The sequence below is a fragment of the Macaca nemestrina genome, chromosome 7 (genome assembly GCF_043159975.1).
Source record: "Macaca nemestrina isolate mMacNem1 chromosome 7, mMacNem.hap1, whole genome shotgun sequence".
In the NCBI taxonomy this organism is placed as follows: Eukaryota; Metazoa; Chordata; class Mammalia; order Primates; family Cercopithecidae; genus Macaca; species Macaca nemestrina.
Window position 1 is genome coordinate 136,017,734 of NC_092131.1, and position 13,232 is coordinate 136,030,965.

The 13,232-nt window shown below is 49.6% G+C and overlaps 1 protein-coding gene across 5 annotated transcripts in view; it reads left to right on the forward strand.

The window, feature by feature from the left end:
• The window catches only part of LOC105488312 (multiple EGF like domains 11), a 388,835-nt gene that overhangs the window by 294,650 nt on the left and 80,953 nt on the right, over window positions 1-13,232 (forward strand). For all 5 annotated transcript variants that reach the window (XM_071101179.1, XM_071101176.1, XM_071101178.1 and 2 more), the window contains 2 exons: window positions 1,769-2,015; window positions 3,370-3,490. In XM_071101179.1, the coding sequence (XP_070957280.1) occupies window positions 1,769-2,015; window positions 3,370-3,490 (368 nt within the window). The remainder of the gene's footprint in view (window positions 1-1,768; window positions 2,016-3,369; window positions 3,491-13,232) is intronic.

Sequence of the window (13,232 nt, forward strand, 5' to 3'; positions counted from 1 at the left end):
GATTATAGGCATGAACCATGGCGTCCAGCCTTCTGTGAGCCTTTTTCAATGTGAGTGGAGGCTGTAGCTATAAATGGACTTAATTTTTGCTTTACTCACTAATAGCAGGTGGAAAATATAGGGTGAGACTCACTCATAATTTGGCAACTCAGTTTGTGTGTATGAATACTTGGGGCACAGATGAAGAAGGGATGAACCAAGATAGGGTAACGGGGGTTCCAGGCCTTGGTGGTTCTGTCTGCTAAAGGATGATGGGCAGGCTCCATGATATTGACCTCTTGACCTTGGTCAGCAGGTGGGAGGGACATGTTGGGGACTAGTGGGGCTGATCCTTCCACCAACCTTCGGCCCCCAAAGACCACACGTGCTCACTGACCACACTGGAACCTTGTACCCTTGTACGTGCCCAACGTTTGAATACCGCTGTATCTTTGCTTATATTGAGCCTACCCAAGTGACACCTTTCCAATCCCACTCACCTGCCCCCTTTCCTCTCTGAGTGTCTAAACCCTAGAAATCTGGAGCACAAACAGCAACAGATAATCTTGGTGACCGGCCATTCTAGTTTGCCCAGGACTGAGGAATTTCCCAGAATGTGGAACTTTCGGTGCTGAAAGCGATGGTTGCTCACCCTATTAGGCAGACAAGTGAGACATCCTTCACAGCCCACTTGAGATGGCTTCTGTTTTAAGAAGTCTTGCCTGATCTCCTTAGCTGGAAGCAATCATTCTTTCTATCGAACTTCTCCCAGAACATTATGTGTGCCTGTCCATGCCTGAACTCCACACCCCAGTCTCACCCCAAACTTTAAGTGAATGAGGCTGTAACTAAGGACATCTTGTTATTGTGTGTCCCGTATGCATCAGGCGAGGGTCAGAGTGGGAGGTGGCAGCAGGCTGGGTGACCTCTCTGGGGCTCTGCTATTCAGCCCCTTTCCATAGCTGTAGAGTGTGAATTTCTGCAAAACTGGCTCAGCTATCACTCCCTGAAATATTTAATTACATGTAAAGATCTTGAAGGCTATCTGTTACTTCCCAGGGAAGCATTTCTTTTTCCTGCTCCTTCTGAAGCTGGCTGCTTGGAAAGTAATGAAATTGAACTGAAGCCGAAGCAACCAGCAGGCATAGCCATTACTGAAAGGAAGAAGCATGAGGAAGAGATGAAAAGGGTGACAGGGAGATGGAGCCAAGGGAGGGGCAGGGAGTTACAGGAAATATTCCCAGAGAGTGAGTGAAATGCAAAAGGTGAGAAAACCAATGCGTGTGGAGAAGAGGGAGAAGGGGGCAGGAAAGATAGACAAATGGGAGTCGGACTGGGCTGGGTCCAGCAGGCCCCCAAGAAGAGAAGTAGGGTCACAGAGAAGAGGGGTGGCAGATGGGAAAAGAAAGGGCCGGGCAGAAAGGAACAGAGACAGGCAGCCAACCAAGAGCTTAGCAAAGACAGAGGGATGTAAACAGCTTGTGGCTCCAGAATTTCGATCAGGAGTGGGGGATTTAGGGCAGCCATTTGGTTGGAAGAGAATGGCCGGACCAGGAGATGGGTTCTGAAGCTGCCTTGAAGAAACAAACGCTCTGCCCTTCTTAGCCTGTGTAACTATTTGCGTGGCTTGGTGGAAGAACTGATGGAGGTTATGAGGCGCCAAAGCTTCCACCCAGGCACCCCTTGCTGCAGCCTGTACAGGGAGGAGCACTGCAAAGATGGGAAGGCCGCATGGGCATCGGTTCCTGGCCCCTGCCCCAAGGAGAGCTGACTGCCCCGTCTCTTGCAGGCTGCGACAGCGACCACTGGGGGCCCCACTGCAGCAACCGGTGCCAGTGCCAGAACGGCGCCCTGTGTAACCCCATCACAGGCGCCTGCGTGTGCGCCGCCGGCTTCCGTGGATGGCGCTGCGAGGAGCTCTGCGCGCCTGGCACCCACGGCAAGGGATGCCAGCTGCCGTGCCAGTGCCGACACGGTGCCAGCTGCGACCCCCGCACCGGCGAGTGCCTCTGCGCGCCTGGCTATACCGGCGTCTAGTGAGTCATGCGGCAGGGCCCGGACCGGGCGGGACCTGGAGGGGCGGGACTTGGAGGGTGCGTGGGTGGGGAGAGTGGAGGGGTGTGGAGGGGCTGGGGCGGGGCCTGGAGTGGCCGTCTTACCGCAGCTGCACACCCAGCCCTGGGCTCCTTGTGGGTGGGCTGGATGGTGGGACCAGGAGGGTTGGGATAGTCTTGGCTGTGAAATCTCCTGTGAGTCTAAATGCCCAGGCCTCACCCACGCAGGTCTCAGATTCCTGCCTTCCAGGACCCCGTTGACTGGTCCTTCCTGAGACTGCCCGAGTGGGCGCTCCCTAAAATCCTCCCAGGAGGCCCTTCCTAGGAGAGACAGCCCTTATCTTGGAAGTCTCTTCTGACCTTACCCCATATGATGCTGCTCACCTGGGGCCTTCCCTTCTAGGGCATTTGGGAGAGGTGTGACACACATAGAGAGAGGTGAGGGTCCTGGGCAGATACCATGTACAGATTTGGGAGGATTACTCCGCTGTTCCTCTCCCCCACTTTCTCTCCCGAGACACCGAACAGCCACTCACTCCAGTTCCCCGCAGAATAGTATTGACAGGAGACCTACAAGACTGCTTAGCTGAGACCCCCTCAGAGGCAAGATTGAAGTTCTCCTCCCAACCCTGTAGCAGGCTCAGTGGCCTCTCCAACAGCCTAGATCCTGAAGGGTGGCCAAGGACTCTAACCACAGAGACGTTGTTGATTGAGGGTGTTCCCTACCCCGATGTCTGGTCAGCTCCCAAGTCCTAGTGAGCTAGAGGCCAGGGCCATTGGATGAAGGCCCAAGACCAAGACCCCATGCAAATCCTGCCCCACACTTCAACAGCGCCCAGTCCCTGCACATGAGCCCGTCATGGGAGCTGGGAGCCTTCCCGAGCCTGGAAGGAACGTGCTCCAGATTCTTCCCCTCTCTGAGTCTAGGCGGATTCTTGAAGACGGGATCCATGGGCACTTTTCAGTGCCTTCATTCATGGGATTACTTTGGCCTGGCATGCCCTTCCTTCCATTCTCCTGGTGAAATTGACTTCACCTTTAAGGCCCAAGTAAAATGTCTTCCTCCTCGGGAAGCCTTCCTCAGCCTCCTCCCCAGAACAGTCTTCTTTTACACTAAGAACACTTAAGTCCATCCCAAAAGTATTGGCCCAAGCACCCTACATTCCAATGTATTCAGTCTGAGCCCTGCTTCCCCCTCCTGGCCGGGAGCAGGACTGCAGCTCAGCTGATGCAGATCCATTGACTGTGAAGGAATTCCTAGTGAACCCTGGAGCACTGGGGCCCTGCAACCTGATCTGAATGCTGCTGTGTCTAACACCTCTGCTTCTCCATGCAGCTGCGAGGAGCTGTGCCCTCCTGGGAGCCATGGAGCTCACTGTGAGCTGCGCTGCCCCTGCCAGAATGGGGGCATCTGCCACCACATCACTGGCGAGTGTGCCTGCCCCCCAGGCTGGACGGTAGGTGGGCCCAAAGGATCTGGGTGGGGCACTGTAAGAGGACTGAGCATTCCTCACTCACACACATCTTAAAAGGCTAAATTGGCCGGGTGTGGTGCTCACGCCTGTAATCCCAGCACTTTGGGAGGCCAAGGCCTGCAGATCACTTGAGGTCAGGAGTTCGAGACCAGCCTGGCCAACATGGCAAAACCCAGTCTCTACTAAAAATACAAAAATTTGTGAGGCATTGTGTCATACATCTGTAATCCCAGCTACTTGGGAGGCTGAGGCACAAGAATAACTTGAACCCAGGAGGCAGAGGTTGTAGCCAAGATTAAGTTACTGCACTCCAGCATGGGTGACAGAGTGAGACTCTGTCTCAAAAAAAAAAAGTTATTCTCCCACTGTGAATACCCTCCCTCCTATTTAGTGATCCCTAGGGTATCACTAAATGCTGCCAGTGGTGCCGTGGACACAGCTTTGAATCCCAGGTCTGCCATCTCTAAGTGCTGTGTGGCCTCAAGCAAGTTACTCACCTCTTTGAGCCTGTGGTCTCTCCTGTCCAAAGAAATTGAATTCTTCTTGTAAGATTAGCTCTGTCTTTGGGTATAAGCACCCACATGAGCAGCCATGGGCCCTGGGCCAGAGGTGGCAGAAAAGGCTGGGAAAAGAGGAGAAACAGCAGGTATGGATGACCTGAATTTATCCTACTTCGCCCCCTGCACTTGCACACACACACATTCTGATTCTGTGGGCCCCAGAATCTGTATTTTAACAGGTACTGCAGGTGATTCTGATGTAGCCTCAAGCAGCCCAGGTCTCATGTCTGGGAAAAACCATTGTGGGAAAGGAGGATAAGATTTGTAACCTCATGGGCCTAAATTCAGGTCTCACAGCCAATGTTGACCCTGAAAAAAGCCTCAATTACTCTGCTTCCCCAAGTACAAAACTGATATAACAACAGTGAGCCCTGCCCTACCCAGCTGCCATGGTTGGTGGCTGGCTCATGTGAGGCTATGCATGTCTAAAGTCCTTTGCAAACTCTGAAGCCCTCTATGATGGCTTGATTTCTATCCCTGGGTGCCATAAACCCTCCACAAGCCTCCTTTTAGCCAACACACCCTGCCTGCCAGTGCCTGCCCCACAGACCAAGCCCTTAGAGGCAGTGAGTCAGCTGAAGCTGACCTTCCTGGGCTGCGTCCCTGCCTCTGACTCTCCAGTAACATGCTCTGTTTCAGGGGAAGCTCAGCGACACAGTCCGCCACCTCCCCTGGGGCCTGAGGCTTTGCAAAGCCAGAGAGGACAGGGCTGCTGAGCAGAAGCAGGATATTTTAGGAGGCTGTGAATGCAGAGGTCACAGGGACAGATGGGAGGACACCTGCAGGGCCCATCGATGCAGGCACAGTCTTGTCAGAATGTTTTTAGGGCAGGAAAAGGACCTTGGGGACCACTTGGTCCCACAGCATCCAAACCTGACTGCACACCAGAGCTGACAAGCAGGTGGCGGGGAGTTAAAATACAGACTCCCAGGCTGCGTCTGTGACCTCCTGGGACTGGGGGATCTCTATTTTTAATAAGCTCCCCAGATGGTTCTGAGGCAGCCAGTCCTGTCTGCAGGTCTGCATTTGGAAAGAATTGATCCAGACCATAGGACTTCCTTCTGTGTTTCACAAAACCCTATGGTTTCTTGTGGGAGAACTGGGGCAGGAGCCTAATCATTAGGAATCTGGTGCCCACCCCACCCCCACCTCTCCATTTTAATCTAGTTTCTATAGTGAGGTGCTCTAGGTAAGATTTCACATATAAACAGGGTTTCCCAGCTTTAAGAGATTTGGATCCCACTGGTCTGTCAATACCTTCCTTTCTCAGATGAAGAAGCTGAGGCTCAGAGGGGGTAAGGGACCTGTTCAAGACCACACTGGTGGTTAGGAGTGAGGTGGAGCTAGAATCCAGGTCTCCTGACTCCCAGCCCTTAGTGTCTGTCTGTCCATCTGTCTGTCTCCTCTGAGGAAGAAAAAGGGACTGCTACCACCTCTCCCATACCTGCCCATTTCTTCCACCCTGAACCAGTCTCTGGAAAGACCCTCTCATCTCCAACCAGCTTTCAGAAATCCACCCAGCAAGCGGGGTCCTCAGAGGCCCAGCTGCATCAGGGAGGTTGGATCAGGAAGTGGTGGGCAGAACAAGCGCACAGCATCCCTTTGCCTGTAAAGGCCTCTCTGGAGACACTGCTGAGGCTCGGGTAGTTGAAGAGGGGAAGGTGAGAAGCAAACACACAGGGGGATTGTATTTCTCCCCAGCACAGCGAGAGGTTTGTTCTTCCAGATGACAGGAAACTCTGTTGACAGAAGCCTTTGGATTGAGGACTTTATGTTTTTAATTTTACTGTAGACAATTGCATTTCTATTTTTGACATAGCATTTAACTTGCAGATTTGTATGAATTATTAATACCCCTTGTGCATGCAGAGTCACCGTATAATGAAGTTGCACTCACACCTGAGGCTCCTCCCAGGGACAGCCGGGACCAAGGAACGGATACTGGGGAGAAGGCTCCCCACTTTAGCATCTTCCATTGCCTGACTTCCCAATGGCCCTATGTGACTTCAACCACACATTTTCCAACTCAGGGATATACAGATTGCTGATTCACACCATGCACCTCCCCAAAGACCCGGGCCATTGTGTGGAACTGGAGAGAGGAGCTGCCAGGCCAGGAACTCTGGCTCTCCAGGCCCCTCCTTAGAGATTCCTGGCCACCAGGCCCTAAGCGTGCCCACAGGATAGTCTGCTAGCCCAGCATGTGAAGCCTGTTTCAGGCAGGGTCTTTGCAAAGAGCCTGGGGAATTGTTTCCCCTCTTTTTCCGGGCTCTGAGACCTTTCAAAGCAGAGAAATCGGTCTGAGTAGTTTGATGTGAGTGGGAACTAGAGACAGAGAGGGAGAAGGAAATAGGATTGACATCCCCCACCCTTCTTATGTTGGGGACTGGATACAGTGTGTGTGTGCCTACATGCATGCATACACACACACACACACACACACACACACACACACAAAGAAAAGAGACTGGAGGAGAGGAGGCTGAGGAGCTGGGAAACAGGACCAGTTATCCTGGAGGGCCAAAGAGAGGTTTTGCATGGTGAAATCCTATCTCTACTAAAAATACAAAAAATCAGCCAGACATGGTGGTGGGCACCTGTAATCCCAGCTATTCAGAGGCTGAGGCAGGAGAATCGCTTGAAACCAGGAGGTAGAGGTTGTAGTGAGCCAAGATTGCGCCATTACACTCCAGCCTGGGCAACAGAGCAAGACCCCATCTCAAAAAAAAAAAAAAAAAAAAAAGAGAGAGGGGTTTTGGGGCTGAGGCCTAGTATTACAGATGCTTAGGTTTGAGAAAAAAGATTCATGGAGCCCCACTTCCTGGCCTGTGGCCTGGATCACCTTCACAGCACTCACACCAACCACAGCTCACTGTCCATTGAGGGTGTCCATGCCACCCTGGAGCATCACTGATCATTAGAAATGCCTTCAGATGCTTGGTGAGGCTGAGTTGCCTCCCCTCCAGGAGAGCTGGCATGGCCTTAAGTCCTTTCACCATCTTGGCCCCTTCTCTTCTTATGTTCTACTTAGCCAAGATCCTTTTTTTTTTTTTTTTTTTTTTTTTTTTTGAGACAGAGTCTCCATCTGTCGCCCAGGCTGGAGTGCAGTGGCGCAATCTTGGCTCACTGCAAGCTCTGCCTCCCGGGTTCACGCCATTCTCCTGCCTCAGCCTCCCAACTAGCTGGGACTACAGGCACCCACCACCATGCCTGGCTAATTTTTTGTATTTTTAGTAGAGACGGAGTTTCACCATGTTAGCCAGAATAGTCTCCATCTCCTGACCTCGTGATGTGCCTTCCTCAGCCTCCCAAAGTGCTGGGATTACAGGCATGAGCCCCCACGCTGGGCCACCAAGACCCTCTTAAAGTGCGACTGTTTTCCAGATTTTAACAAAGCCATTTGGTCTAACCAGTTCTGAGAGGAGCAGAAAATATCACCTTACCCCATGTCCAACCTTCTAGAAGCCACAGCAGTCCAAGATCCCACTACAATTGGAGATACACACTCAACTGACCACACGGCAAGTACATGAATCTGCTGAGGCTGCCATAACAAAATGCCACAGACTAGGCAGCTTGAACAACAGAGACTGATTCTCACAGTTCCAGAGGCTAGAAGTCCAAGATCAAGGTGTCGGCAGGGTTGGTTCCTTCTGAGCCTCTTTCCTTGGCTTGTAGTTGGCCATCTTCTCCCTATGTCTCTGTGTCGTCTTTATTCTGGGTCTGTCTTAATCTCCTCTTCTTGTAAGGACATGAGTCATGTTGGATGAGGGCCCACCCAGATGACCTCATCTTAACTTGATTATCTATGTAAAGGTCCTGTTTCCAAATACAGTCACATTCTGAGGTACTGGAGGTTAAAACTTCAGCATAGGAATGTTGGCCGGGCACAGTGGCTCATGCCTGTAATCCCAGCACTTTGGGAGGCTGAGGCAGGTGGATCACCTGAGATCAGGAGTTCGAGACCAGCCTGGCCAACATGACAAAACCCAGTCTCTACTAAAAATACAAAAATTAGCTGGGCGTAGTGGCGCATTCTTGTAATCCCAGCTACTTAGGAGGCCAAGGCAAGAGAATCGCTTGAACCCAGGAGGCGGAGGTTGCAGTGAGCTGAGTTCGTGTCATTGCACTCCAGACTGGGCAACAGAGTAAGACTCCATTTCAAAAAACAAACAAAAAAGAGGAATATTGAAGGGGTACACTTCAGCTCATAGCAGCAGGAGAGAAACCACAGGCTGTAGCCCTCTCCTAAGCTGACTTCTCTGGCTGCTCTCTCCCCCTGCCTCTCCCCAAAAGGCTATTCTTCTAGCCAGCAGTGGGTGATGACTCCTATGGTTCTCTTCCACTCTTCTCAGTCTCAGGTTATGTGGGGCTCCCACCATGTGCCACCTCGTCAGGTGTCAACTTGGTTCAATTACTATTAATTAAGTGCCCCCTATTTAAGGCACTATACTAGGTTCCTTCACATCTCTAATCTCACTTCCTCTTTATAACCACCTGGAAGACTAGGAGTTACTACTCCCATTTTATAGATGAGAAAACTAAGGCTCAGAATGATCACCTGACTTATCCTAGCTCACCTATCTGGGAGGAGGCAGAGCTGAGATCTGAGCCCAAATCTTGACTTTGAACCCAGTGGTCTTCCCATCACACCAGGCAACAGGACCTCCAAAATATCAAATTCTCTCAGGCCCCAGGAGCTCAAACCAGGGAAGAGGACTAGAGATTCGGTGGGCTTGGATGCCTGCAGTTTGGGAATCCTGAGCAGGGGCTGAAAGAGGTGCTCACCCACTTCACCAAACAGTCTCAATGATGCTTGATTTCCCTAGGGAATGCCAGAAGGACACATTCTATGCACCAGACTCCTCTACTGACCTCCTCAGGGAGCACTTCTCAGGTTGTGTCTGAGAAGCACTAAAAAGGACAGGAACCTGGCCAGATGTGGTGGCATGAGCCTGCAGTCCCAGCTCCTCAGGAGGCTGAGGCAGGAGGATCAGTTGAGCCCAGAGGTTCAAGGTTACAGTGAGCTGGGACCGCAACACTGAACTTTAGCCTGGATGACAGAGTGAGACCCCATCTCTTAGGGGAAAAAAAAAAAAAATTTTTTTTTGGCTGGGCACAGTGGCTCACGCCTGTAATCCCAGCACTTTGGGAGGCCGAGGCAGGTGGAGCACATGAGGTCGGGAGTTCAATACCAGCCTGGCCAACATGGTGAAACCCCAGTCTCTACTAAAAATACCAAAATATTAGCTGGGCGTAGTGGCGGGTACCTGTAATTCCAGCTACTCAGGAGGCTGAGACAGGAGAATCGCTTGAACTCGGGAGGTGGAGGTTGCCATGAGCCGAGATCACGCCATTGCACTCCAGCCCGGACAACAAGAGTGAAACTCTGTCTCGGAAAAAAAAAGAAAAAGAAGTTTTTCCAAGAGTGTCCTTATCCAGCCCAGGACTGTAGAAGACTGAGTCAGATAGAAGCCAGAAAGCCTTCTCCCCCCTCATGAATACCTAGAACTTTTAATGTGCACTGAGAAAGGCCCCTGCGATACCTGGAGTACCCCCACCACCTCCAGGAGGAAGAAGAACCCCTACTCGGAGTGACTTTTGTCTTTTTCTTTTCTTTCTTTTTTTTGAGATGGAGTCTCACTGCGTTGCCCAGGCTGGAGTGCAGTGGCACAATATCGGCTCACTGCAATCTCTGCCTCCCGGGTTCAAGTGATTGTCCTGCCTCAGCCTCCCGAGTAGCTGGGATTACAGGCACCTGCCATCACGCCTGACTAATTTTTGTATTTTTTACTAGAGCTGGGGTTTCACCACACTGGCCAGGCTGGTCTGGAACTCCTGCCCTCAAGTGATTCACCTGCCTTGACATCCCGAAGTGCTGGGGTTGCAGGCATGAGCCACCGCACCTGGCCTCAGTGAATTTTCTCTCCCCTTTTCTCACACACACTGTCCTCAGCTGCTTCTGCCCCTCACTCCTCCCTCCCCTCCTCACCTCAGTCCCTCCTCTCAGCCCCTCTACTTCTGACTTGTGTGTGGAGGAGAGTCTGAGCTGAACGGCCTCCTATTTAACTCATTACAAGTAAACTGGATGATCTTGAAAGATGACTCTGCTCTGGCACAATTTTCCTGAATAAACTAGCTTCTAAGGGTTGGTGATTATTGGTGCTGAATAATTGTGTGTTGAACTAATTGATTAATTAATTGGAGGAACATCCTTGATCTCCATAAAAGAAATGACTGTCGGGTGTGTGCAGGGCTGGAAGGGCAGCAGGAGACAAGAGCAGGCTCAGATCTGTTAAAAACCTAAGACTCATGCGTGTAATTTTAAGTTACATAATACCACAAGGCTAATGCTGGGGGGCGGGGGAGTCCCCTGCTCCATTTACAAATCCTACTCCCTAAAGGCAACTACTTTCAAATCTTTTAGATATTTCTTCTGGCATTTCCCTCCATTTTTCTACATAACATGCTTTATAGCCATTTCTTGACTTTTCCATTTTAGACAGTCATTGAATCCATTGACTTCCTGCTGTAGAATAAGATTCTGCTCTGCCATACACACACATACAGATGCAAGCAACCCCTCTCCCACCCTCCCAGTGGAGTTATATTACAATTTGTGGTTAAATCCTTAAAAAAAAAAAATTTAAGACGCAGGATTTGGCTGGGTCGCCCAGGCTGGAGGACAGTGGCTATTCACAGGCACGATCATAGCTCACTGCAGCCTTGAACTCCTGGGCTCAAGTGATCCTCCTGCCTCAGCCTCCTGAGTAGCTGGGACTACAGACAGGCGCCACCATGTCCAGCTTGGTTAAATTATTTTTTTAATATTTATGTTAATATACATGTGTATTGTTACTAATTTACCCTTAAAACTCTCTTGACAGAGCTCTCAGACTCCTCTCAATAAGGTCAGACCCATCAGAAGTCTCCCCAGGTTTTGCTTTTGTTTTGTTTTTGAGGCAAGTTTCTTAGAAGCCTGTATCTTCTGTTCCAGTCTGAACTCTTTAACTCTGTTCTCCAGGCCTGCAGCATAGCTGTCATCTGGGGCTTCCTTTCACTGCTGTCCCAGGATTCCTTTCACCTCTGTCTTCTGTTGGAGTCCCTAGTTCCTGGAATTCATACCTTTCTTTTTCATGGGTAATTTTTTTTTTTTTTTTTTTTTTTTGGAGACAGTTTCGCTCTTGTTGCTCAGGCCGGAGTGCAGTGGTGCGATCTCGGCTCACTGCAACCTCCACCTCCTGGGTTCAAGCGATTCTCCTGCCTCAGCCTCCCCAGTAGCTGGGTTTACAGGGATGCACCACCACACCTGGCTAATTTTGTATTTTTAGTAGAGATGGGGTTTCTCCGCATTGGTCAGGCTGGTCTCAAACCTCAGGTGATCCGCCCATCTCAGCCTCCAAAAGTGCTGGGATTATAGGTGTGAGCCACCGTGCCCCGCTTTCTTGGGTAATTATTTTTTTATGGAAAACAAATCCTCCAGTAACTTTCTGAGAAAGTGTTTATGAAAGGTTAACTTTTTGAGGCTATTCAAATCTGAAAATGTCTTTATTGAGTCCCCTACTTTAGTGTTAGTTTAGTTCGGTGTAGAATTCTAAGTTGGAAATGATTTTTTTTCCTCTGGATTTTTAAGGCATTGCTCCATTGTCTTCTGGCTTCTAGTTAAGAAGTCTAAAACCTTTTGATTCCTGATTTTTATATGTTTGTTTTCCTCTTTGTATTTTCATTTTTGTTTTTGTAGAGATGAGATCTTGCTTTGTTGCCTAGGCTGGTCTCCAACTCCTGGGCTCAAGAGATCCTCCCACCTCAGCCTCCCAAAGTGCTAGAATTATAGACATGAGCCACCACACCTAGCCTGTTTTCCTCTTTCTAAAAACTGTGAAATGTAAAAAATCATTTCTTTATCCACAGAGATATAAAAGTTTATGACAATATGACTTGATGTGGGTCTTGTTTCATATTTTTGCTGGAGACTTTGTAGGCCTTTTCAGTTCAGAAACCCAGGTTCTTCATCCTTCCATTCTGGGAAATTATCTTTCATTATATTTTCCATTAATTTACTTACCTCTATTTTCTCTGTTCTACTGTCTGGAACTCCTGTTAATTAGATGTCAGACCACCTGAACTGGTCCTCTAATTTCATTATATTTTCTCTATTTTAATCTCATCTTTCTATCTTTGTCTCTTTCTCTCTCTGTTGTACTTTATAGATTTCCTCAACTTTCTTTTGGCTCTTCTATTGCAACATTTTAATTTCTGCCATCTTATTTTTAATTTTCAAGGCTTCTTTCCTACTCTCTGGCTATCCTCTTTTATAGCACTCTATTCTTTCACAGGTGCAATATTTTCTTATAGCTACCTGAGCATGTTCATTTTAATTATGATAGAGGCTTTTTTCCTTCTCTTTTTTTTAGGTTTTCCTTGTTCCACGCATGGTTCCTATTTCCTCTGTGTTCCTGTTGTCTATTTGTTTATTTCAGTGTTTCTCTTTCATGTGAGGGCCTGTTTCAAATATCTGGTGATCCTTGGCCATCTGTTCACGTTTTACAGTGAGCCTCAGAAAAGCTAACTGGACACCTGGGGGTGGAGGGCGATGTCAGGCGTGTTGACTGATGGGACTCTCAACTATCAATATCTTTAGGTCATTTCTCTTGAACTCCTCAGTGTCCCTAGAAAGGAACCGTCCAACCTCCTGCCACAGGGAGTTCAGTCGGGCAGTCAGCCTTTAGGAGCGCAGCAGGGAAGAGAGCAGCAGGAGAGGTCCACCCCCACCTTCATCTCTGCCTGTGTCCCTTGTCCACAGCCTGTGACGCCAACCTCTCTGAAAGACTTGGACAATTCACCTGGCTATTCAAGGTGGGGGGAGCAGAGATTGGGGGTCTAATTCCCTATTTTATAAACTTTCAAACAGTCCTGTTTTGATCCTACCTGCACCTTCACCTTCAGAGGATCCCAGTGTCTCTGATTCCTGAGCTTTTTGAGGTTACAAAGGACTTCATCACCCAGGCTTATGACACTCCCTTTGCAGGCACTTAACATTGCCCAGGAAGCAGAAACCAAAGCAGTTATCGCTCCTCCACCTGCTTTTCCATCTTCCAGTGTGTGACATCCCTTGTCTCCTATTCCTCTTTTCCTTGTAGGTTTATACCTGTACCCCTTTAACT